The sequence below is a fragment of the Trichosurus vulpecula genome, chromosome 6 (assembly GCF_011100635.1).
Source record: "Trichosurus vulpecula isolate mTriVul1 chromosome 6, mTriVul1.pri, whole genome shotgun sequence".
NCBI lineage: Eukaryota > Metazoa > Chordata > Mammalia > Diprotodontia > Phalangeridae > Trichosurus > Trichosurus vulpecula.
The window spans coordinates 131,594,315-131,619,778 of record NC_050578.1 but is presented as its reverse complement, the minus strand read 5'-3'; the positions used below and the strand labels follow the sequence as shown (position 1 = coordinate 131,619,778).

The following is a 25,464-nucleotide window of genomic DNA, read 5'->3' as shown; positions in this document are numbered from 1 at the left end:
CAGCATCTCCCCCTTCTCCCTTCCCTTAAGGGCTCTGCTTTTGCCTTCTGCCCTCCTCCCTCTCTCCCTTTCCCTGCTTTCCTTAAGGGCTTTTGAGAAGGACAGCTACCCTCTGGATGTAGGATATGGAGGGTCAGAAAAATCAGGAATGCCAAGGCTTCCCCAAAGACCACAGATGTGCTAATAGCCAATTCATGAAAGCCTCTAATTCTCTCTCTGTTGTTAAATTCCGAGCTCAGTCTGTAGTTATTTTGTTAAATTGTCAATTTGTCTGTCAGTATGTGTGTGTGTGTGTGTGTGTGTGCTGTGAAATGAGTTGACCTTGTAAAATTTGAAACACAGGCAGCCAGAGATTTCTAAGACTGCAGCTAGGGAAACAAAGACTCTTTTCCTTATAATTTCTGGTCTGGTCAACCCAGAATTACAATGGAAATAGAGCTAAAACTTTTTAGCAGATTCTGGGATTAATCGCTAAAAAGTTTGGAAACTGATTAGTTGGAATTTTGGGAGAGAGAACTCCTGAGACTATGGATCACTCCAGGAACTCTCACTAGTGCTAAAACACCCCCTTTGTAATCCTGATCACTCATTCCCCACTCCCTCCCCAGAGTTAAGAGGGTGTCTCAGTTTGGGGACTTTTAAACACCCCCAAGGGTTCTTGTTAATCTCTCATCCTAGGGCTCTTGTTAATCTCTCATCCTAGGTCAGATTAAGAGAAGAGACTGCTGGAAAATTTGAATCACCCTTCCCCACCTGGCAAAAGGAGGGGAGGCTCAGAAATTCTCAGACTGATGGTGGCTTTGTGCCACTTGGGCACCTAGTAGCCCCTCCTTTTGGCGAAGCTTGAAATGTCACCCAGGTCCTATACATTTCACCCATTCTGTCCCAGCAGCTGCAGACCTCCCTAGGCTCAGTAAATTCTGCAGTTGTGGGGGAAGGGTGAGGTAGATGGATTGGGACTGTGGTTAGCATTTCCTAAACTCTGCCTCCAAAAATTGTCTTCACTGAGAAACCAGCCTTTGTTCTCTGCTCTAGGTAAACTTCACACTTCTCTGTCCCAGTTACAAAACTATCCTATTTCTGTTTGACCCATTTCCTGATTTGTAAAGGGAAAATAATAATGATGGTTGCTGTGGGATCAAAATGACGTCATGATTGTAAAATGCTTAACATAACGTCTAGTATATGTTGGACATAACATTATTATTATCTCTCTTTCTTGTTCAAGTTAATTCCATGATCATGTACCAGTTAGCTTTAAAGGGAATAAATCTATATGAATTTTATTTCACCTAATCTGTTTGCCTCCTTTAACCAAACTTACAGGTTGACAGGGTAGAATTTATATTTCCAACAGAGGCTGAGTTTATATGGCAAAGGTACGCTTATTAAATTGCCATTTTAATCTTTCTAGATCTGATTCAAACCAGATATTTTCATAAGGACTAGTTTAGGTGAATCTTTGAAAATAAATACACTTCTTAAATGTATGCAATGTTTTAAGTTCATCTCTGGCCATAATTTATTTAGTTATTTTTAATATTTGGAAGCTGATGCACGGCAGGATAGAAACAATACTTGGATATGGTCTCAAAACCAGGAGTCAGGTCCCAACTCTGTCAGCCAGTGTCAGCTTTCTTTGAGTTTGGGAGGGAAGAATTTGGGAAGAGGGTTAGCATGATAAACAAAACAAACAAACAAACAAAAAGAGAGTCTTTTAAATATTTAAAATGCATAGATGACAAATAGAATGAAAGTCAGTGGGAAACACATATATGATCCTCTTTTTCTATTCTGCTTTGTATGTATAAAAACTCATTTGGTGTTAAAGTTCAGAATGATTTTTAATAAAAATGTGGGTAACAACAATTAGTAATTGGCTTGCTTTTGTATGCTTACTTTGGCTAAATGCAAATAGCACCATTATGCCAACCCCACTCCCATCCAGGTTTGTCATTCATTTGCCCCCTCAGGCACATCTTATTGTCACTATTCAAACATAAGCAATTACCAGAAGATTAAGGACAGAAGCACTTCTGGGACCTCAGACTCTCAAAAGTTCAAGGAGAAGAAATGAATGTGGCAGTCAAAAAAATCCACATTCTGACCCCTAACCTTAAGATTAGGTAGACGGGAAACTGGTAAAGTGGGAAAAAATGGTTCAGTGAAAAGAAAATAGGGTTTTCTGATCTATAGCCTGAAGCTACTGCATTCCTGAGGGGGGAGGGGAATTAATCTATAACTTTTTGTCATTTTGTCTTTATAATTTTTGTAATAATTGATATTTTGAAAAACACAACAGCTTTGCAAATTTCTAAGATAGATTGTTTTTTAGAGGGCACAATTAAAGTCATCTTTGTTGTCACTTAATATAGAGACAGCAAAAACTGACTTCTTCCTAAGTTTTTCTTTTTCTTTAAAGAGATGGGTAAGCTTTCTTGGGAAAGTTTTTATAGGTTTTTAAACAAATGTTTCTTTTAAGGTCATTGATTGGCACAGTCTTACCAAGAGACCTCATCAAAAAATTGGATCCATTTAAAGGAGCTCATAGTGCATAAAGGATACTTTAATTAAAATTCATTTCAGTATTTAGAAGACATTTAATTTTTTAAAAATTCTTTTTGCATGGTTTCCTTTGACCATTTATTTTACAGAGACGGTATTGTGCAGTAGATAGAGAAATGGCTAGAAGATTTGTATTAAGGTCCTGACTCTGACACACACTGTGAGGTATGATTGAATTTTGTTTCCACAGATATTATATGAAAATGTGATTTGAAGTGATGCTAGGGGCTAATTACAGGAAATCAAACTGCTTTTTGAGGCAGTTGTGGAGTTTGGCTGCTTGAGCATCAGCATATCTAAAAGGGCGGACTCCTCTTGGTTCTAAGAAGGCCTGTTCAATTGAACTTCCAGTCCAGGTGTCACTCACAAAGGTTTAAGATGTAACAGTATTAGATAATGAGTCCTTTATCATTGATGTCCTGAGTTTGAATCTCCAAACATATGCTTTTGTCAATTCTCTTTAGCAATTGAAAGATATCCTTTCTCATGTTATCTAATGCAGACAAATGGAAAGGAAACTAGAAATATTTTGTGTGGATAAGAAGGCAAGGGGGGATTGAAATGTGAGGTGAAAAAGATGTAATCAAGGAGTGGGGTTTAGTGAACCCCAAAATGCTGACCAATGGGTTTGAGGCACAAAATGGTAAAGAGAGCTTTGTACCTAGCTCAGATGGGCTAGTGCCAGCTAAGAGGTCATGCCACCTCATCAAATACTATGTGAAATAATCTAAATTCACACACGGCCAGGTAAAATTCTTGCATTTTCTAACAATACTGGCTGTATGACCCTCAGCAAGTCATTTGCCCCACCCCCTCCCCGATTTCCTCCCCCGCCCCACTTAAGGGGTCCATGTTGTGATTTCAGGCCACCATGAACTTGAATAGAAAGAAAAATATATCTTTATTTTCATTAGTCTTTAACTGAAATTTAGCATTTCCGTCAATTATTTAAAAACTTTTTTTTTTTTCTGAGAAGGGTCCATAAACTTCACTAAACTTCCAAAAGGATCTAAGACATAAAAAAAGTTAAGAATCTATGCCTGCCAATATAGGGTGCTAACCTGCTCTAGTATAGTGAGTTTTCTCATCTTAGAATTCTATATACCATGAAATCACACATCCAATGCCTATCCCAATATTACCTTTTGAAACTCTGAACCAGACTAGTGTATTGGAAAGATACTGCATCTAAAATCAGATAATCTAGGCTTGAATCTTACATGGATTATTTAAGACAAACCTCTCTGGGTCTCAGTTTCTTTATCTAGAAAACATGGTCTTTAGTTGTTGTTCAGTTATATCTGACACTATTTGGGGTTTTCTTTGCAAAGATACTGCAGTGGTTTGCCTTTTATTTCTCCAGTTCATTTTACAGATGAGGAAACTGAGGCAAACAGCACAAAGTGACTTGCCCAGGGTCATACAGCTAGTAAGTATCTGAGGCCAGATTTGAACTCAGGAAGATAAGTCTTCCTGACTGCAGGCCCTGCACTTTATCCACTGTACCACTTAACTGCCAACACGATCTTTAAAAACTTTCAAAACTTGATTATCTTGTAGACTCTACATTCTTCTCTGTTGCCTACTTCCTTGCTTTTTCTCCTCACTCAACTCTCCTTCTCTTTTTGTCCTTGTTTAACTTCTTCTCTCCATATCTTTCCTGACCCTCTTGTCCTAGACTTTTTTGCAAGTATTTACACTATTTCATCTTTAAAGATACTTAAATTAAAAAGAAACAATATTGAAATAAAAAGGCAAAAGTCAATATATAATGCTTACCAAATGCTTGAAGGGCTCCTCCTATCATTTGAGCATCCATGACAGGATTGAAATTTGGAGCTGGAAAGATGGTTCCCTGTAACTGATTGGAAGAGAAACCATAGAGTTTGTCATTATTATCATCTAGGCTGTCTTCTAAATAACTTAGTGAGACAAGGTTTGAGAGGACCCAAATGAAGCATTTTCTGTGTGCACCAACAATTACAAAGTGAATACATTTCACTAGATCAGAGATTCCCAAATTTTTTGGCCTACTACCCTCTCTTAAAAAAAAATATTCAGGGCCTCCTGGAAATCTACTTTCTTTAACCCTTTAATGTTTTTTAAAATTTTTGTCATTTTAAAACATATATAAATTTTTTTAAATGACTCATCTTAAATTTAATAATTTATTGTAAATTTGTGGGGTTTTTTTCCCTGCATTGAAATGTTGATGATTCAAAATTGCATCATGTAACCATATGGTATCATATTGTAAACAAGTCATTACATGTGCATATTCCTGCTGATGGATTCTGGACTTCCCTACCAACATGCTTGACTGCCAACACTTGCTTGTTAAGACCTGCACATGGTGAAGCTCACCAGAGACAGAACACTACCAAGATCTTACCCGTCATTTTTTAAATTACATTTTAGGCTGACAATAAAATGGTGAACTATTTGAAAAAGGCATTTGGTTGACATGGTCCATTATTTCAGAAAGGTAGTGAAAAATTAAGTGTTTAGTAATTGATCAGTCAGTAAATAATCATTTGTTAAGTACCCATTCAGTTATTAGGTACTAGATATGCAAAGACAAAAATTCAATATTTCCTTCCCTCAAGAGCTGATATTCTATTAGGAGAGACAAGGCTACATTAATAAGAATGTCTACAATTTTTATAATATAAATACAAGGTTAAAAAATTGGGAAAGGTTCTAGAAGCTAGAGACATTGAAAGAGGCTTCATATGTAAAGTGGTGCTTGAGTTGAATTTTGAGGGAGACAAGGAAGTTCAAGAGAATCAGGTGAGTTAATTTTAGTTATGGAGAAGAGTCAGTGCAAAGGGGAGGAGATGGTGTGTGTGTACGTGTGTGTGTGTATGTTTGTGCATGTGTGCATGTGTGTATGTATTTGTATGTGTGTATGTATGTATGTGTATGAGTGTGTGTATATGTATATGTATGTGTATGCATTGTGTAAGTACGTGCATGCATGTAGGTGTGTGTATGTGTATGCATGCATGTGTGTATATGCGCATATGTATGCATGTGTTTATGTATGTATGTGAGTGTGTATACATATATATGCATGTATGTATATGTGTTTGTATGTATGCGAGTGTGTATGTACGTATCTGTATGTATGTTTGTGTGTGCTAGATGTGTGTGTGTGTGTGTGTGTGTGTGTGTGTGTTTAAAAACTGGCCTTGTTTGGCTGCATCGTAGCATGGGAGAAGGGGAAGAATGAATGGTAAGGTTGGAAAGGGAAGTTAGGGACAAACTTTGAAGGCCTTTACAGCCTAAACAGAGGAACTTATATTTAATCCTAGTGACAACAGGAAGCTATTGGAGTTTCCTGAGGAAGGTGGTGATATGGTTAGACTTGCACTTAAGGAAAATAGTCACTTTGATAGCTCTGTGGAGGATGGCCTAAAGTGAGGAAAGAAAGACTTGAGGTAAAGAAACCAGTCAGGAAGCTGTTACAGTAATTAGGGTGGGACTTCTTTCACTGTTTTCCCTTTTAGAATGCTAAAGTAATCAAGTGCCTTTGATTAAGTCTTACTAGGTGCAGAGCCCTAGGCCCACATCCTTTTGCTAACTAGGTGTAAAGCCCCAGGCTCACACCCTTTTGCTTATTAGTTGTCAACCCTTTGGGCCCTAAAAAGGGTATATAAACTCAGAAGTTAGCATTTTGTCTGGGGCTCACTCATGGATAGAGTGTTGAGACTCTGGGCAAGCCGCTGCAACTGCCTCCCCCTCCCCCTCCCCCCCTGCCTCGCCAACCCAGACCCATTGGTGCCTCTCTTTTTGGTAACTATGTATGTGATGTCTTGATCAGAGAAAGCCTGTTTGTTGAATATTGTTATTTGATTTGTTGTTATTTTCTGTTTGTAATTTCTATTTCTATTTCCTCAAGTTCAGGGTGCTGGCTCTTCCTCCTGAACTAAGTTCATGATAAATGTAGGTGTGATTAAAGTGAGATTGTTAACTACTTAAAGTTACTTTCCTTAGTAAAGCAGTTCAAAGAACCTGCAAGCAGCTCTTGTTGCTGGTCTTGTTGGGACTTACATCCTTACAGCAGCTGCAAGCCACATTGTTGTTACAGAAGCTATAGCAGTCATCCTAGTGAAAGATGATAAAGGCTTGAAATAGGGCGGTGGCTACATAAGTAGAGAGAAGGGATCATATATGAGAAATATTGTAGTGACAAAATATGGGAACAGGATGGATGTGTCAGGTAAAGGAGATGGAGGAGTGAAGAATGATGACAGCTAGGTTTGGAATCTGGTAGACTAGATAGATAGTGTTATCCTTGACCAAAACAGGAAGGTTTAGAAGAAAGCTGTTTTTTTAAAATTATTTTTATTTTGGTTGGGGAGATAAAATGAATTCAGCTTTGGACTGAGAGGCAATTCAGAGATTTCCTAGGTTAACCCTCTCATTTTACCAAAGAGGAAGCTGGAAGCTTGAGTGGAAAAGTGTCCAGGGTCACAAAGGTATCAAATGCAGAATAGGGATTTGAGTCTCAATCTTATGACTTTAAATTCAGTACATTTTTTCACATACCACAATGCTTTCTTTATATGTCTGCCTTTGGGAAATTTAGGCCCACGCACAAAATGTAATGTTAACATGACAAGTGTAGAAAGTCAGTAAGTTATTTAACAAGCATTTAATACGTGCTTATTATGTTCTAGGTCTGTAGTAAGCAACAGGAATACAAAGTAATACAAAAACACAGTGTCTGCTCTCAGGGAACTTATACCATTATCCTTTCCACATTGAAACTTTCTCCATTGCAATTTTGATATATCACTATTTGACATAAGAAATTAAATTGGAATTTTGGGGGGGAATTTTTCAGAAGCTGCAGATGACACATGAAGGCCAGCAGATGACTAAGAAAAAAGTTTAGAAACTCAGAAATGTATATCTATATCTATCTATCTATCTATCTACATCTATTTATTTATCTCTATTTATCTATATTATTGTATAACATCAACATATTTTATCTTGTAATATTATAAATGTGTACTATAAATGTACACAATTTCTTTTATCTGGTATGAAGGGAGGGCCAGAATATTTTACATGAATTTTCTAAATCACCAGAGGCACTGTGCCCTGTCCCCTCAGGATGTGGAATTGATAATTGCATCCTAAAAGGTGTTGCTGAATGATATCTTGGTGGATTGAGTGAGTCAATTCTGTCTTGATATCGGGGAGTGATGTCATCTATACTCCAAACATCTTTCCTGGCTTTCTTATCCTCATCCCACTTGATCTTCCCATCAGGCACTGGGAAGCTAGGTTTTAATAGGTTTTATCTGTCCTGAAACCAGGGCTCCAAGTATTTTCCTGACCATTTCCACAAAATACCACTGTACAAATATCCTGTCCATTCCCCTTTTTAGATCCCCTTTTGGTTTGTGTTCCCCTATTAGAATATAAACTCCTTGGGGTCTGTGTTTGTCTTGCTTAAATGTATTTGTATCCCTAGCAATTAATATGGGCTCTGGCATATCATAAGATTTAATAAGTTGTCATTTATTCCTAAAAGTCATTAGAACCTGTCCTGGTGGTTTAGGGTCATGATAGGGGATGTTTCATAGGATTATTCAGTTATAGATGTAGAGCTAGAAAGGACCTTAAAAGTCATTTAGTCTAACCCCCTCATTTAACAGATAAGGCAAATGGGCCACCAAGAAGCTGTCAGTTGTTCACGGTCATGCAGCAAATACTTATTACGTGAGAGTTCCTAGGCCTTCCTGACCCCAAATTCAGTGCCATATCAGCTTTGCCAAGCCACATCACATTGAGTCCATCTTGCAAACATGCCCTGGATCTGTCATTTTCAGGTTTCCAAGGATTCTTAGATCTTATCCGTGTTTGGCATTTTTGCTGATGGTCAATTTGACATGGTCAAGCGAGGTAGAAGGTAGCAGTAGTTTGGCAAATTCAGGCTACATTAGTCATCAACTTAGATAATTTTGGATTTTAAAAGTGATCTGAAAGCTTTTTTGAATTTGAGAGTGATGCTGGAGACGGGGGAGGAGAAAAAGGGAAGTGTGAGAAAAGATTTACAAAAAATGACTTGAAGTCAGAGGACCCACCATGGCAACTTTTTTTGGTAAAATGAAGGGACTGGAATAGATGATACTGAAGGGTCATTCCATTCCTAACTCCTCTGGTTTTATGAGTGAAAATTTACAAATTCCTTATTTTTTAAATGAGGAGGCAGAGACTGTAATGGGTTTATGTTTAATAGCAAAGATGGAAGGGGATTCTATGTCTTCTGACTGACAGCCTTTTCTGTTGTATAACAAGAATTTATTTCCAGACCTCTGACTAGCATGAGATGACTGGGCTTTCACCCAGGGTGCTAAAATTCAGCAAGGCATGCTTCCTTCCTGGTATGTCTCTGGTCCACAATTCCCGGTCTTTGTGATCTGCTATCCATATGCCACAGTCTTCTGTTGTTTGTCATTTCCTTAACAGTAGCTGCAAGTGGCATATACTAAAGACTATGTGTGTCAGAGGTGGAATTCAGAGATCTTCCTGCACCCTAGGTGAGCTCTTCCACTACTCTAATGTGCTCCCATCCCTTGAAACTTCCTCATCATTTAAAAAAATATTTTTCCAAGTTCTCCTTGCCCTTGTTAAAGGAAGACCCCTGGGCCTCAAAAGAGGGACCTTAAATGAAACAGAGTTCTATCACAAATTACAAAGTGTTTTTTATTGTCTAAGGGAAAAAATAAAGCTTGCAGGGGACAGAAGATCCTACAAGGGAACAGAGAGGGAGATAGAAGTCTCAGCTACTCAGAGAAGAGTCAAAAAAAAAAAGGTGAGATAACAGTTGCTAGAAGCTTTTGGGTAGGGAGCAGGGGGTTAAGGGAGAAGATATATGTAGACACAATAAACCAAGATGTTTAGAAAGTCTCAAGGATGGTCTTGAGTTTGTAGCTGCTGTTCAAGTTTACCCTTGAGCTGTTTGGTTTCTGGCAGCTGCAGGCATCTCCAGATTTGGCTGGAGTTTACTCACAAAGCAGTTCTGGACTTCAGAAGCCTTTCTGATTGGCTACTTGTGTAACTCTGACACAACTTTATAATGACTATAGAGCCTATGTTCACACCTCAGATGCCAGAATTCTAATTATGACTCTGCTTCTATTTGAAACTCCTGCCAGGACCATCATTTTGTGGTTGTTATTGGCCAGTATATGAAGTCACAACAGTATGTTCTGCATACTGTCGGATATTTAAGATGTTGGCTTTTAAACATGGTTAGCATGTTTTGTATAAGAGCTACAAACGAAATGTGGATGAATATGTCCCATGAAGTCAGACATATGACAAAAGCCATAAGAAACAAAATTTCTGCCACAGGGAGACTGGAACTTAAGATATTTCATCTTAATAAAATGAGAATGAAGTTCAGTAGAAAGGCAGTGTGGGATAGTAGAGTGAGAACAATATTCTTAAAATAAAAAGAAGTCAGTTTGAATCCCATCTCTGACACTATTTTTTTGCAATGTCCCTTAATTTCCCTGTGCCTCAGTGTCTTAATTTATTAGTAAATTAGAGAATTAGTAAATTGAGAATAATATTTTAATCTTTCCACTGCCCACTTCATAAGATGGTTAAGATACACACATATATGTGTGTATGTACATATACGTATATGAATACAATATGGAAATTGATGAATGTCTGTATTTATACATAAATAAATATATGCACGTGCATACATACACATGTACAATGAATTGGTTTCACTGCTTTCTTTTACAATGTTCTTTAATAACAATGCATTTCTTCCAATTTTCTCATTAATTACATTAATATTTTGGAAGCATTTCCATTAAAAGAACCTGAATAAGATAAAGTGAAATGTCATAAAATATTAATAATAATTGCTAATGCTTTGCATAGCACTTTACACAAGACATATGGATTTTAGCTTGTATGATTCCTGAAAAAAAATCCTTGTCAAGTAGATAGTATAGCTATCATCCCAATTTTACAAATGGGGAAGCTGAAACCCATGACCTGTCCAAAGTCACACTCATAATTAGTTCATAGTTAGAGCTATGATATAAATACAGGTTTTTTGAGTCTAAATCTGTTGCTCCTTCTATTACATGACAGCTGTCTCCTAAAAAGCAAGGGATTCACTTTCCTTCTTAAGTTAGTATCAAGTGAGTCAGTCAGGAAGATCTTCCTGAATAAGGTGGCGTTTGACCTGGGCCTTGAAAGATGGATTGAACTTAAACTAATAGAAAGGAATGAGTGGGTTTGTAGTGGTGGGGCAATAATCTGGGATTACAAGCTGTGCAACCCAAAGGTGGGGTAACAAGAGGCGTGTATGAGGGAAACAGAGAAAGGGATTGACTGACAGTTTAGTTTGGTGGGGGCACAAATTATGTATATGGTATATGCTATAAAGCCTGAAAGGAGAGGTGGTGTCAAATTGTGAGGTGTCTTGAGGGAGTCCCAAATTTGTGTATTATTTTTCTGTTGACTTCTGAATTCAGTAGATTATCAGAAAATAACCTTGGAAGTTTTTGGGTTCATTACTACTTTTTTTGTTCTGTTGTAACTCTATGAGTTTCTGATGAATCCTCAAATTCACTGTCCTGTCACATGAAATGAGGCTTCACCAGATGAAAGATTAGACTAGGCTTTTATTTAATTTATATTTCATAAATTTTAGCTATTATCCAGAGAAAACTGATGTTTACAAGTCAAATGGGTCTATTAGAAATAGATAGAAGAGCATTTTCTGCCTCAGATAATAAAAGCATGCATTTAAATGCTTTTAGATATAGAAAGCAATCTTCATTTGCTCATAATAAAAACTCTGTATTGCTATTACAGGTATTATTATTACCTATAGTCACACTAATAGTAAGTGTTCAGAGGCAAGACACATGTTTTTCCTTGCCCCAAGTTCCACAATCTTTACTTTACAACATGGCAGACTCAAGCTCTCACCCTGTCACCCTGGGCTCTGATTGGGGATCATTCACCCTATCTTGCCCACTTGCAAACCTACTTTTCCATTCCCTGGACATCTCCAGTCTGTACCATAATGCAAATATACTTTGTTCCCTGTCACCCTTCATTTCTAACTCTAGCTCTGAGAACAATAATAAAATAAACATTATCTTTTCTGAAAAGGACATATCAATCATTTCAGCCTATGTCTCCATTTACCATTCCTCTGACTTCCCAGTCCACAACTCTACTGTATGTTCTGTCTTCTATTAGAATGTAAATTACTTGAGGGCGGTGATGTGTTGGTAAGCAAAATGGGCTCTTAGCACTTAGTTCAACCAAGTGCCCTTGAAGAGTTTGGCTTTTGTTACTTCAGTGTATTTCATTGAGTCTTACTAGGTGCTAAGCCCCAGGCCCAAACCCCTATTAGGTGTAAAACCTATGTGGGTGTGGATTGGTAACTAAGGTGGGGCCCAGGGTGGGGCTAACTAAGGGAAGTTGCTAACTCCAGAGTCAATCATAGGAGCCTAAGTTCTGGTCATTCAGATGACGTTGATGAGGTCTGAAATGCTTTAAGAGAAGACAGAGCAATTTGCACAGGGCTCTTACTCTCGGTGATGCTGATGCGGAGACTCCTGGGCAGCTGTAGCTAAGAGCCCTCCAGCTTATAACCCGGATGCTGAGACTTTGTTAAACTCTGGTAACTATGAACTGGGATTTGAATCAGACAAGATCTGTTGATGTTTGTACTTTGTTTGCATTTTGCTCTGAAGTTCAGGGTGCTGGTTTTTTCCCCTGAACTAAGTGAATGATATTTGTATGCTGAACTCAAATAAGCTCATCAACCCCTTAACTTTGCTTTCCTTACTAAAGCAGATCAAAAGAACCTGTGTATTTGCAGTGTGCTGGTAGCGTTCTTGTTGTTGGGCTTGTGTGGGTCTTTCACCCCCACAACAGCTGCTAGCTGGATTGTTGAAACAAGTGACTAGCTGGCCAAATTCTATCACCAGTGTTTAGTACCATGCCTTGCATGTAGTAAGTGCTTCATAAATATGCTTTCCTTCCTTCCTTCCTTCCATTGGACAATCCCAACCATCAAATAAGCTGTAGAAAATAAAAAAAAAAAGGCTAGAAATTTTATGATTAAGGATTTTGTTCTTTTGATCATTCCTTTAAAAACCTCTTTAATGGTTTTACTGACAAAGAAAAATTAATTTTCTCTGTTGATTCCTTAGTCCTAATTTCTTGGTCTCTAAGATATCAAGAGTATGTTGCTATTCAAGACTATATTTCTTTTATTGAAGCTACACACTATCAGCTGAGCATGTTATTACTTTGTCGATGCATTGTTAATATTGTTTATTTGGAAGGTGTAATGGCAGCAACATCACTAAACATGCTGACAAGATCTTAAGTATTTCTAAAAAGACCTTGCACAAACCCTCCCTCACTCAATCAATGTCAACTAGCAAGCCATGTCATCATTTCCTTGATGTCCATGGGGTCCTCTTCAAAAATTGAAGCACAAACACAACCTGTGAATAGACGCAGTGTGCATCCCTGAATGGGAACACACGCAGATAGGTAAATCAGCTCCTTTCTCTCCTCTCTTTTTTCCTTCTCCTTCTCCTGATGGCCAGAAGCTGCCACTACACTGAGGTTTGTTGGCTAGATTCTTCTTGCTTCTTTTCCTTCCGTTCCTTTCCCTTTCTCCTTTCTTCTTTCTTCCGTCCTTCCTTCTTTCCTTCCTTTCCTTCGTCTTTCCTTCCTTCCTTCCGTCCTTCCTTCCTCCTTCCTTCCTTCCTTCCTTCCTTCTTCCTTCCTTCCTTCCTTCCTTCCTTTCTTCCTTTCTTCCTTTCTTCCTTCCTTCCTTCCTTCCTTCCTTCCTTCCTTCCTTCCTTCCTTCCTTCCTTCCTTCCTTCCTTCCTTTCTTTCTTTCTTCCTTTCTTCCTTTTTCTTCTTTCACAAAACCTTAAACTCAGTTCACTTTGAAGCTCATAGATTTGACCACAATAGGTCCCTGTCCAAGCTCCACTTAATGTCTGTATTTTGGGCCTTCCTGGCTTAGAGTGAACGTCAATGGTAATGGTTTCTCTTTGGAACTGCAACCCTGAGTGTCTTCCCCTCCCAGCTTGATTTTTTTTTCTTTTTTCTGATTAAAAGGGCCATCCCTTGACTCACTTATTAAAGAAGCCTATTCACTGAATGGGTATTACCTCACTCTAAGCAAGTCCCTGAAAAGGCCTTAGCCTAAAAGGGCCAGGATCTCCCATTACATCCTGGGTCATCTCCAGTCATCCTGATGAATATTTAGTCACTGGATCCAGATGGCTCTGGAGGATAAAGTGAGGCTGGTGACCTTGCACAGTCCTCCCTCACTCAAGTCAAAGTCAATTGCAAGTCAGGTCATCATTTCCCTGATGACATGGTCCTCTTTGAAAATGAAGGACAAACACAACAGCAACAATAGGTCTCTAATGACTACATAATGGCACTGTATAAATGGGACTATATTTGCCCTAGAAAAATTAACTTTAAGTCAATGTCTATCGCAGTAACTTTAGAAATACTTAATGATTATTTGAAATTGATATTTTATGCTATATTCAGCAGCTGCCCTTCATGGTTTATCAGATCATTACATGGATTCTATATCCTGGGCCAATAATCATGTAACAAAACCACATTATTTGTTTATTGAATTTCTAAAATCAATTCTTTAAATAGAGTTTTTGGCTTGTCATTTTTAAAAACCAAAATAATTGTCAATTCCATCAAAAAATTTGATGAAATAGGTCACAGAGTTAACCAATTGTTTGACTGAACCTATTGGCTGTTGTAGTGTCTTACTTCAAGAGAGCAATGGAACCATTATCTCACTGATGTCGAGATTATATTTGGTTGTTTTGCCCATAACCAGCCATGCCTTTTCGTCCCATGGGATACTTATCCATTTCCTGCCTTTTCATTCTAAAGAGAGGTACATTTCTTTCTAGCAATTCTCCTCAATTAACTATTTAGTGAATTTCCTTCCTATAGACCTTTTGACATGCCTAATATGTCAGGCAAGTACTTGGGTTGTTGTATGATTTTTATCCTTTAAGACTTAGCTCAGAAGTTGTGGTAGGATGGCATAGTACAAAGTATGCTAGGCTTGGGGTCAACAAACCCTGGCTTTGAATTGGAGCTCTAGCATTTGCTAGACAGGGGACCACGGGTGAGTCACAACTTTTCTGAGCCTCAGTTCCTTGTTTTGTCCAATGAGAACATGAATACTGTAATGGTAATCAGAGCAGGATTTTTTGCTGTTCTTTTAAGTGCCTTTACTGAGTCTGGCCTTTGTTTGAAAGGGGCAGGTAAAGTGGAATCTTTTGTCTTGAAATGCTTCTCAGCCCTGGGGTGGTGGAGAGTCATTGATTTGTATGTGGTGTGGTGCTTTCCCACACCCGGGTTTCCCCCACAAGAATGGTAAGTTGGCCCCAGCCCTCTGGGTCCTGAACAGTGTTGGAAGGTTAGCATTTCACTTTTGGGCGTACACTCATGGAAAGGGTGACAAGACTCTGGGTAAGCCTTTGAAATAGCACCCCTGACTTTGAAAAAACCCAGATGTTGGTGCTTCTCTGGTAATTATGTACTGAGATGTTGGGTAGAAAGCTAGAAGCTTGTCAACTGGTTTGTGTTATATTGAGGAGGGTACAGTCTCTGGGAACCCCCTTGAACCTGATGGAGTACAGTCTCTGGGAACCCCCTTGAACTCTCCTTGAATCTTCCCATTAGATCTAGCCCTTGCCTAAGGCCATAAGGCTTTCATTATCTAGGTCCAAATCTCTACCTGTCCTAGCCCTTTATTATCCAGCTGCTTCCCACCCTTGATCCTATCAAAATCCCATTCTCTCATTTCCTGGAGTCTTGACCTCTAGTCACCCCAGTCCCATCAAGATCTTCCTTAGACTCTTCCTCTAGACCCTCCCTAAATCCCCCCTCTAGTCACCCCAGACTACTTGACCACCCTTCAATCCCTCCCACAGTCTTCCTGTATATAAGCTCCATCTTCCCTCCATGAAGGTGCTCAGATTCAATCCAGCTCAGTACATTGAATCTGGCCCGCTTGTGAAAACAAGTGTCACAAAAGGTGAGCTTTCTTAAGACAACTCAATATGGCAAACCCTTAATAAACTTTGTCTCCTTCCTTAGCTGAGAAAGCTTGTGTTGAATTCATTCAGCAGGACTCGATGTGTTGGTGTTTGGGGTCTCAAGCACTACTAGAAACATATGGTTCCCTTATAATATCATTTTTCTTTAATCTTTAATCTTTAATTTTCTGTTTGTAATTTCTGTTTGTATTTGCCCTGAACTTCAGGAGGCTGATCTTTTCCCCCCTGAACTAAGTGAATGTTATATGTATGTTTAATTAAAGTGAGATTGTTAACCCCTGAAGGTTGCTTTCCTTAGAAAAGCAGATCAAAGAATCTGTGCTAGCAGCCCTCCTGTGTTCTCTTGTTGTTGGTCTTACACAGCCACAGCAGCTGCTAGCAACACTGTTGTTACAAATAGCTGTAATATTTACCTTATAGAGTTGTTTTGAGGTTCAAATGCGAATATACATCTATCTATCTATCTATCTATCTATCTATCTATATCTCTTAACTACATTCATACATGTATATACACATACACATACAAATGTATATAAAAGCATACATATAATTCTAGTATTTTACAATCTTTAAAGCACTATATAGACATCACTTATTATTTTGAGGATTATTGATATTGAGATCAAAAGAACCTTAGAAGTTATTGACTTCATTTACAAATGAAGATATTATTGTATATTCATTCTTTGTTTTCCTTGAGTGTAAAAATGTTTGTGCTTTTCATCCACACTGTTACTCATTCCTCTCTATTTATGCATATCCTACACATCTTTCAGGGTCCAGATCAAGGCCAAGTTCCTCTGTAAAGCATTTCCTAAAGATCCTAACCTACATTGATATTGTTTTCCTAAGTGTTTTTTTAAATTTTGCCCTCTCTTACCTTTCTAGCCTTTCTGTACCTTAACTTTCAATTCAGTGCATGGGACTCTTTGTTCCTCACACAAGAAATTCCATGTCTAGAATCTGAATGCTTTCATTGGCTGCTCCTAAGGCCTAGAATTCTTTCTGTCCTTCTGTCTTTCTCTTATTCCCTGATTTCTTTCAAATCCCCAATAAAATCACATCCTCAAGGAGAAACCTTTGATGATCCCTCTTAATGGTAGTTCCTCCCTTTACCAATTATCTCAAATTTATCCTTTATGTGTTTTGTTTGTACGTAACTATTTGTATGATGTTTCCCTCAATTTACTGTGAGCTCCTTGAAAATAGGTACTGTCTTTTGCCTTTCTTCTAATCCCCAGAACTTAGCATAGTGTCTAGCATTTAGAAGGCACTTATTGACTGACCATCACCATGTATTGATCATTATCTTATTCAGGTTAGTTCTCTAATGGCCTGTAGCCCAAAATGAGCACTGAAACCAGCTAATTAATCAATAAGCATTTGTTAAGTGCGTGGTGATAATTGATTAAGGATCTTTCCTGCCCATTCAATAGGCCTCAGGTGGAGCCAGCTAAGGGAAACTTGATTAGGAGAGGATTGGTTTCTAGGCAGGCTTACACCCTTTACTTACTAGATGAGAGGCTCCAGGCCCACACCCTTTTGCTATTTAGGTCATGAAAGGTGTAAAACCTCTCAGGGCCCTAAGGAGATGTCCTAAGACTAGAGCCAATTGTATGTGCACTGAGTTCTACTGAATCAGATGCTGGCTAGGACTATATATAAAGAGAGACCAGAGTGTGAGAGCAGCAGAACTGAGAGCAGCAGAATTGATAAGGAGAATTGAGAAGCAGACATCAAGAAGACATTGAGGCAGCCAGCCTCGAGACAGACTGCAGAGCCGAGAGTGCAGACGAGACAGCTGAAGAGATCGAAGAGCTGGGAATCTATAGCATGAGACACTGGAGAACTGAGAATCCAGAGAATGCAGGAGACTACAAGGACTTTGAGAACTTCAAGGGCTTTCAGAACTTCGGGAGAGGACACAGTTAGGATTCATGAGTGATTGTTTACAGGAAGGCCCTAGCAGGGAGGAAGGTTACAGGATGACTTGGTTCCTTGCTATAATACTGTGTTATAATTTCCTTGTTGCTACATTGAGGTGAGCTTACTGGTTTTGGAATAAAATTCCTACTACATCGAACTGAAGTTATTGGACTTGGGACTGGATGCTCTAGTGTCTAAATAAATGTTATACTTCCTCTGCCTTCTACTTAGACAGTTTTTTTTTTTTTCGTGATTTGCTATTCTGAACCATACAGACATATTCATGGTCATCCTCTAGGTCATGAATCTTGCCTTATTGATACAAGTGCCTACTATGTGCTAGGCACTGTACTAGGTACTGGGCATTTAAATACAGAAAATGAAACTATTCCTACTCACAAAGAGCTTTTAGTCTAATGGCAGAAGTCACTAATACATATGTAAGTATATGGAACATGAAAATGAAGGAATAAATACATAAGAGTTCAATATAAAGTAGTTTTGGAGGGATCAGGAAAAACATCACATAGAAGATAGTGCTCACACTCTGTCTTAAAAGAAGACAGAGATTTTTATGTGACAGAAATAAGGAGGGAGTACATTTCAGGTATGTGGGATAGCCAAAAGGTATAGAGATGAGAGATGGAATGTGGTTCATGAGGAACCATCAGAGAAGGTTTGACTAGATTGTGAAGGGCAGGAGATAGAATAATATCAGAAGAAATTAAAGTTATCTATAGTCATATAAAATGCTCTAAATCACTATTGATTAGAGAAATGCAAATCAAAACAGCTCAGGTACCACCTCGCACCTATCAGATTGGCTAATATGGCAAAAAAAAAAAAAGAAAATGCTAAATGTTGGAGAAGATGTGGGAAAATTGAAACACTACTGCATTGCTGGTGGAGTTGTGAACTGATACAACCATTCTGGAGAGCAATTTGAAACTATGCCCAAAGGGCTACAAAACTGTAAATGCCCTTTAACCCAGCAATATCACTACTAGGTCTGTATCTGAAAGAAATCATAAAAAAGGGAAAAGGACCCACATGTACAAAAATATTTATAGCAGCTCTTTTTGTGTTGGCCAAGAATTTGAAATTGAAGGGATGCCCATCAATTGGGGAATATCTGAACAAGTTGTGGCATATGAATGAAATGTAATACTACTGTCCTATAAGAAATGATAAGAAGGCAGACTTCAGAAGAAACTTGGAAAGACTTACATGAAGTGATGCTGAGTGAAGTGAGCAGAACCAGGAGAACTTGTAAACAGTAACAGCAACATGTTATGCTGACCAGCTTTGATAGACTTAGCTCTTCTCAGCAAAACAATGATCTAAGACAGTTCCAGAAGACTCATGGAAATGGAAAATGCTATCCACATCCAGAGAAAGAACTATGGAATCAGAATGCAAGATGAAGCATACTATTTTCTCCTTTTTTTCTTTCTCATGGCTTTTCCCTTTTGTTCTGATTCTTCTTTCACAACATGACTAATGTGGAAACATGTTTAATATGATTGTGCATGTATAGATTGTATCAGATTGCATGCTGTCTTGGGGAGGGGATAGGGAAGGGCAGGGGAAAAATTTGGAATTCAAAATCTTAGAAAAGTGAATGTTAAAAACTAAAAATAAATAAATAAAATAAAATAAAAGGAAAAAGATAAGAATATCCAACAAGGCTGGAAAGATTGGTTGGGGACAAGCTCTGAAGGGTTTTAAAAACTAAAAAGAGCTTATAATTTATCTTAGAGGAAATAGAAAACCCCTGGAGTTGGTTGATTCACATGGTCAGATTTGTGCTCAAGGAAACTTGTTTTGGTAGCAATATGTAGGATGGATACCATGGTGAGATGCTTGAGGCAGGGAAATCAGTTAGAAAGTTTGTAAGTGAAAGATGATAAGGGCATAAATTACCATGAATAGAGAGAAAGGGCAGCTTGCAAGAGATGTTGTAGAGGTAGAAATGACAAGATTTAGCAACTGATTAGGTATTTGGAATCAGAGAGAGAGGAAGGAATCTAGAATAATGCCAAAGATTGATCAACTTAAAAGACTGAAAGGATGATGGTACCTTTGACAGAAATAGAGATGTTTACAAGAGGTTTTTTGTGTTTTTTTTTTTGAGGGAGGGGAAGCATTACTTCTCACACTACTTGTATGAGGTGGGAGTCACCAACTCTCTTCATGTTGCATTTGAGATGTCTTTGGTACATCCATTTGTAAATATTCAATAGGCAACTGGTGATGTGGGTCTGAAACTCAGGGGAGAGGCTAGGACTATATAAATATATGTTTTGGATATACATACATCTCTATCGATATACAATATCTATAGATCATCTTACTATCCATCATCCATCCATCTATCTATCATACATTTACATGTAATTTGCATAAGGATGATAGTTAAATCCATGGGAGCTAATGAGATTACTGAGAGAGAGTTTAATGGAAGAAGAGGGCCTAAAACAGAATCTTTGGGAAGATCCACAGTAATGGAGTATGATGTGGATGATGAGCCAGCAAAAGAGTTGAGGAGGCATGGTCTGAGAGATTGGAAGAGAATTGAGAGAGACCAGTATCACAAAAACTCAGAAAAGATAGAATATTCAGGTAAGGAGGATGGCCAACACTGCCAAACATATCAGATAGGTAGAGATGGGTGAGGATTGATGAAATCAGTATCTACTATTTTATTTGCTGTTCCCTTCTCAGCCCTTTCCTTCCCTTTTCTGATCCCTCCTGCCCAGATCCCATCATAACCACTTGATGGCTCACACTGCTTATATGAGGTGGGAGTCACCAATTCTCTTCATTCTACTGAGTTTGAGCCCTCACCATTTGCCTTGCCTCTGCCTCCTAAGCTTCATCACATTCATTACCTGTATGTCTTCCAGAACCTCACCTATGACTGAACATGAAAGATGGATGGAATAGACAAAATGATTATCCAATCAGCTGATCATGTGCCACCTTCAATTGTTTGCACAAATGTTCTTGACTAGTATAATTTACAGTTAATGAGATAAAACACGAAGGAAAATAGGGGGACATGAACAATTATAATTCTCCTGAAATTATTCTTTCCCAACTGGGGAACTGGATATTAGGAAAGAAAAGATCATAAATAAGAATTAACTTTTATTCCTTTAAGAAATTTCTTTTTAAAATGCAGTAGTTTCTTTTTCAATTTAAATGATAGCTTCTTCCTTAAAAAAATTGTTTTTCTGAAAAATATTCTTTTGAAATAGGCTCCAAGACAGAGGTCCTCTATGGTCCACAAGATATACTATAAGATTTTAAATGCCATCTAGTGAATGAAACATCCAACAGGGGTCTGAATAATTCAGATAACAATACCTCATCTATCCAGGATGAATTATTTTGGAAAAAAAAAAAAGCACTGAAATCATTATCCAATTCTAGCAACTCTGAGACAGCAATCCTATTATACTGACTCCTGTGAATTTGTTGGAATGATTTCTTAGGGCCTGAGAGCACATCATAAATCAGTGTGAATAAGAGCCTGTAGGGTCCTCCCCCCAAATAGAAAACACGTGGTTGTAGCTGTTGTAGAGACAGATCATTTACTCTGCTGTGCTTGGTGTTTGCTCTAAAGCTCAGTGGGTGTTAGAGAATCATTTGATTGAAGATGTGGCCTAGAGTTTTACCAGTTCAATGTAGGATATGGGCTAGTTCTTATATCCCAGAATCTCAGTGGTTCCCAGAGGTCATCCAGTCCAGCTTCCATACCTCAATAGAAGTCCGTCCACTGCAGGGTCTCTTAATCTGGGGTATGTGAAGTTTTAAAAATGTTTTGACAATCATATTTTGGTATAACTGGTTTTCTTGGTAATACTATGCAGAAACTTTATTCTGAGGAGACCACAGGATTCACCAAACTGCCCATGTGGGCCAGAGCACAAAATAATATACACCACTAGCATTTACTGTGTGCCAGGCACTGATATGAAGTGCTTTACAATTATCATCTCCTTCAGTCCTCGCCATAAGTCTGGGATGTGGGTACATTATTATCTCCATTTTACAGATGAGGAAACTGAGGTTAAGTGACTTGCCCAGGGTCACATGGCTAGGCAGTACCTGAGGCCAGTTTTGAACTCAGGTCTTCCTGATTTGAGGCTGGTGTTCTATCTGCCGTACCATCTAGGCATCTCTAAAACATAAAATGTAAGACTGCATTCCTGATGAGTAGTGATCCAGCTGCTTCTTGAAGACCACCAGTGGTGGGGACATGCCACCTTGTGATATTACCCATTCTACTTTTGCGCAGCTCTAATTAATAAACCAAAATGATCCTCTCTGGAATTTATGCCCATTGCTCATATGGTAATTCTCCCACTGAAGGCCAGACCAAACAATTCTAATTCCTTTTCAATATCAGAGTCCTTCCATTTCTTTAAAAGAGCTCTCATCTCCCTTTTGGATTTTTCATCTCCAAACTAAATATCTTTCTTCAAATTTATTTATTTAATTTATTTAATATACTTAGTTTTCAGCATTGATTTTCACAAGAGTTTGAATTATGAATTTTCTCCCCATTTCTACCCTCCCACCCACTCCAAAATAGTGTATATTCTGGTTGCTCCGTTCCCCAGTCAGCCCTCCCTCCTGTCACCCCACTCCCCTCCCATCCCCTTCTTCCTTCCTTTCTTGTAGGGCAAGCTAAATTTCTACGCCCTGTTGCCTGTGTATCTTATTTCCTAGTTGCATGCAAAAACTTTTTTTTGTTGTTTTTGAACATCTGTTTTTAAAACTTTGAGTTCCAAATTCTCTCCCCTCTTCCCTTCCCACCCACCCTCCCTAAGACTTAGGCAAGCAATTCAACATAGGCCACATGCATATCATTATGTATAACCCTTCCATAATACTCATGTTGTGAAAGACTCACTATATTTTGCTCCTTCCTAACCTATCCCCCTTTATTGAATTTTCTCCCTTAACCCTGTCCCTTTTTGAAAGTGTTTCAAACTAAATATCTTCCATTTGTTCCATTTGTCTATTGTAATCTCCCGTCCCCTCATCATTAAGACGCCCTGGTTTGGACATGCTCATGGTTGTTAGTGTTCTGAAAAAACAGTGGTCCTCACACTAGGAGACAATGAGGTCTGCTTAGAGTAGAATAAAATTTGGACTTTCACATCCTTCTATCTTGATGGTATGCTGTCTCATTGAAACCCAAGTTCATTTGAGTTTTTTGACTGTTTGGTTGAAGACTCCTGTATCTCTTCTTCCCCACCAAAGAATTTTGTTATTTCCCCAGTCCTGTATATTTGTTCCCGTGTCTAAGACTTTATGTTATCTAAATGGAGTTATTATTGCTAAAACAATCATCTTAAAAGACTGTGCTCTTATTCTAATGATGTTCAAAGAAATGAGTGTAATTTTATGAACCAAATGAATGTTATCCTTAAAAGTGTTCACCTACAGAGAGTAGGCACATTCTACTAATGCTGATGCTGTCAAATTATTTTGGGGGGATTTTCTATTGCATATTTATTAAGAATATTCAAATGGGAGGCTGCCGGGTGATCTAGTGGGCAGGACAGTGGATTTGGAATCAGGAAGACTTAAACACTATTTGAGTGACCCCAGACAAATTAATTGGCTTCTGCTGCCTCAATTTCCTCATCCACAAAATGGGGAAAATAATAATAGTTACCTCTCAGGTTTGTCATGAAGACAAAATGAGATATTTGTAAAGCACTTTGGAAACCTTCAAGTGCTGTATAAATTCAAACTATTACTATTATTTTCAAATGTCATTAAGAGCAGAAATCTTTATAACTGAGAGCAACTTTTTTGTGATTTCAAATAGACAAAAATTCATTTGGCATTCTGTCTGGGGATAAGATGCATGGTCAGCTTGGAAAATATATAAAATATGAGGCTCCAGATAAAATGTGATTTTTGAGGTCTTGAGACTGGTGTTTAGCATGGTGCCTTGAACAAATTCTAGTTGACTGACTGATGGAAGCTTTTGAGAGGTTCTGAAGATTCTCAGAAATGTTTTCAGAAATACCAGAATAGGTAGAAATACATTCTTTTATTGTTAAGGTGACTATTTCTAAGGGTAAAATTCATTTGGCTCAAAAATTTTGGTTAAAATCACTACCAATCACATTTCTTTAAATGGTGAGAAAGAGAGAAAAATCATTAGCCCTTCCAGTACAAATGAATGAAACATATCTTATCAATACTGGCTATAATTTAAAAACAGTGTTTGAGTAGATGATTAAAGAAGTTGTGGGCAACTTGAGCCAAATTCCACTGGAGCACTTGCCATAAGTCAGGCCTTGAGCTAGGTGCTAGATGAGTTACAACAGACAAAACAAAAGCATCTCTACATCAAAGCACTGACATTTTATAGGGGTGAACTAACTTGGACAAAAATCAATCAAATACCAAGTATATAGAATGAAAATATAAAAGGAGAGGCAGCAGAGTGTAGTAGATAGAGAGTCAATAAGACCTGGGTTCAAGTTCAGCCTTTGAGGCATATTGCTCCATGAAAATGGGCAAGTCCGAACCCCTTAGTATCTCATGAAATTTTCTAAGTTGCAGAGCAGGTGCTGAGTGGCCTTGGTAGGGAGAATTTCCTAACCATTGAATTACCTACACTAGTGAAATCACAAATCTGGACCAAACCAAAGTGAAGCAAAACAATACCACCATACAATGACCCTAACCCCCAGAGTTCCTCAGTCCATTCATTAGGTTCATATTTAACTGCTTAAGGGACTATATACCTCTGCTTTCAATCCAGTCAAATGACACTTACCTCTGAGTCTATTAAAGTTTCTTTTTTGTGAGGTGGGGGGACTTGAAGGGGAGAAGGCAGGACAATTGGGGTTAGGTGACTTGCCCAAGGTCACACAGCTAGTAAGTGTGTCAAGTATCTGAGGCTGGATTTGAACTCAGGTCCTCCTGATTCCAGGGCCGGTGCTCTACTCACTGTGCCACCTAGCTGCCTCTATATTAAAGTTTCTAATCAGATTTTATAAGCCTGAATTCCAGAATCCCAATTTAATTTTTGAGAGATGGGGACTATTTAACTATTTGTGGGGGTTAGCAATTGGGAATAGGGGTGGGGGTAGAGAAAGAGGTCAAGAAATCCCTTGTTTGTGTCAGAACTACTTATTTCAGAATATGATTTTTACATTTAACTCAAACTGTAAAGGTGCAGTTTTCATGAAGACAATTTTTCTTAAAAAGATAATAATCTTGAAAAACTGAGCATTCTTTTTGATCTCAGAACTCAGTAAATATAAGGGAAAATTTGTAAAGGGGCTATGTTCAGTTAGACACAGTCTTTCTTGTATTGCCTGTAATTACAATAATAAAACTTGGGTCTCAGTATTTGTTGACAGGTATATAGGACTGATATCAATTAACTGCTGAGTAGAATAGATTTTTCATGCCTTGGTCTATTTCTTCCTTTCCTAGGAATATGCAAACTCCATCTAAGGGAGTCTAATAATAGCTAAAACAGTCAAAGAAAGAGAAATATGACTATAGCTGATGGAATTAAGCCTTGGATGTCATTTAACTGTTAATGAATGTTCACCATATGATGTCATACAGACTTAAAAAAAGATTACATAGTTTTGATTTGGTAGAACTAATTAAATGAATGGATGGAGGAGCTCTAATGTAGTTTCAAATTAGAATCCAGCAAATCAAGCTTATAAAATCTGACTGGAAACTTGAACAGATTCAGATGTAATGTTTGATTGGATTGAAATTTGGGCAACACAATACTCAGAACAGTTAAATAGCAACCTAATAAACAGACAGAGCT

At 38.1% G+C, this 25,464-nt stretch overlaps 1 protein-coding gene across 1 annotated transcript in view; it reads right to left on the bottom strand.

Moving 5' to 3' along the window:
* ANXA10 (annexin A10) overlaps positions 1–6,671 on the bottom strand; it is a 77,723-nt gene extending 71,052 nt beyond the window's left edge. Inside the window, exons 1-2 of the mRNA XM_036765023.1 lie at positions 6,619–6,671; positions 4,345–4,529 (exon numbers count right to left, since the gene is read on the bottom strand). Of these exons, the coding sequence (XP_036620918.1) occupies positions 4,345–4,529; positions 6,619–6,671 (238 nt within the window). The remainder of the gene's footprint in view (positions 1–4,344; positions 4,530–6,618) is intronic.
* Between the last annotated feature and the right edge of the window lie 18,793 nt (positions 6,672–25,464).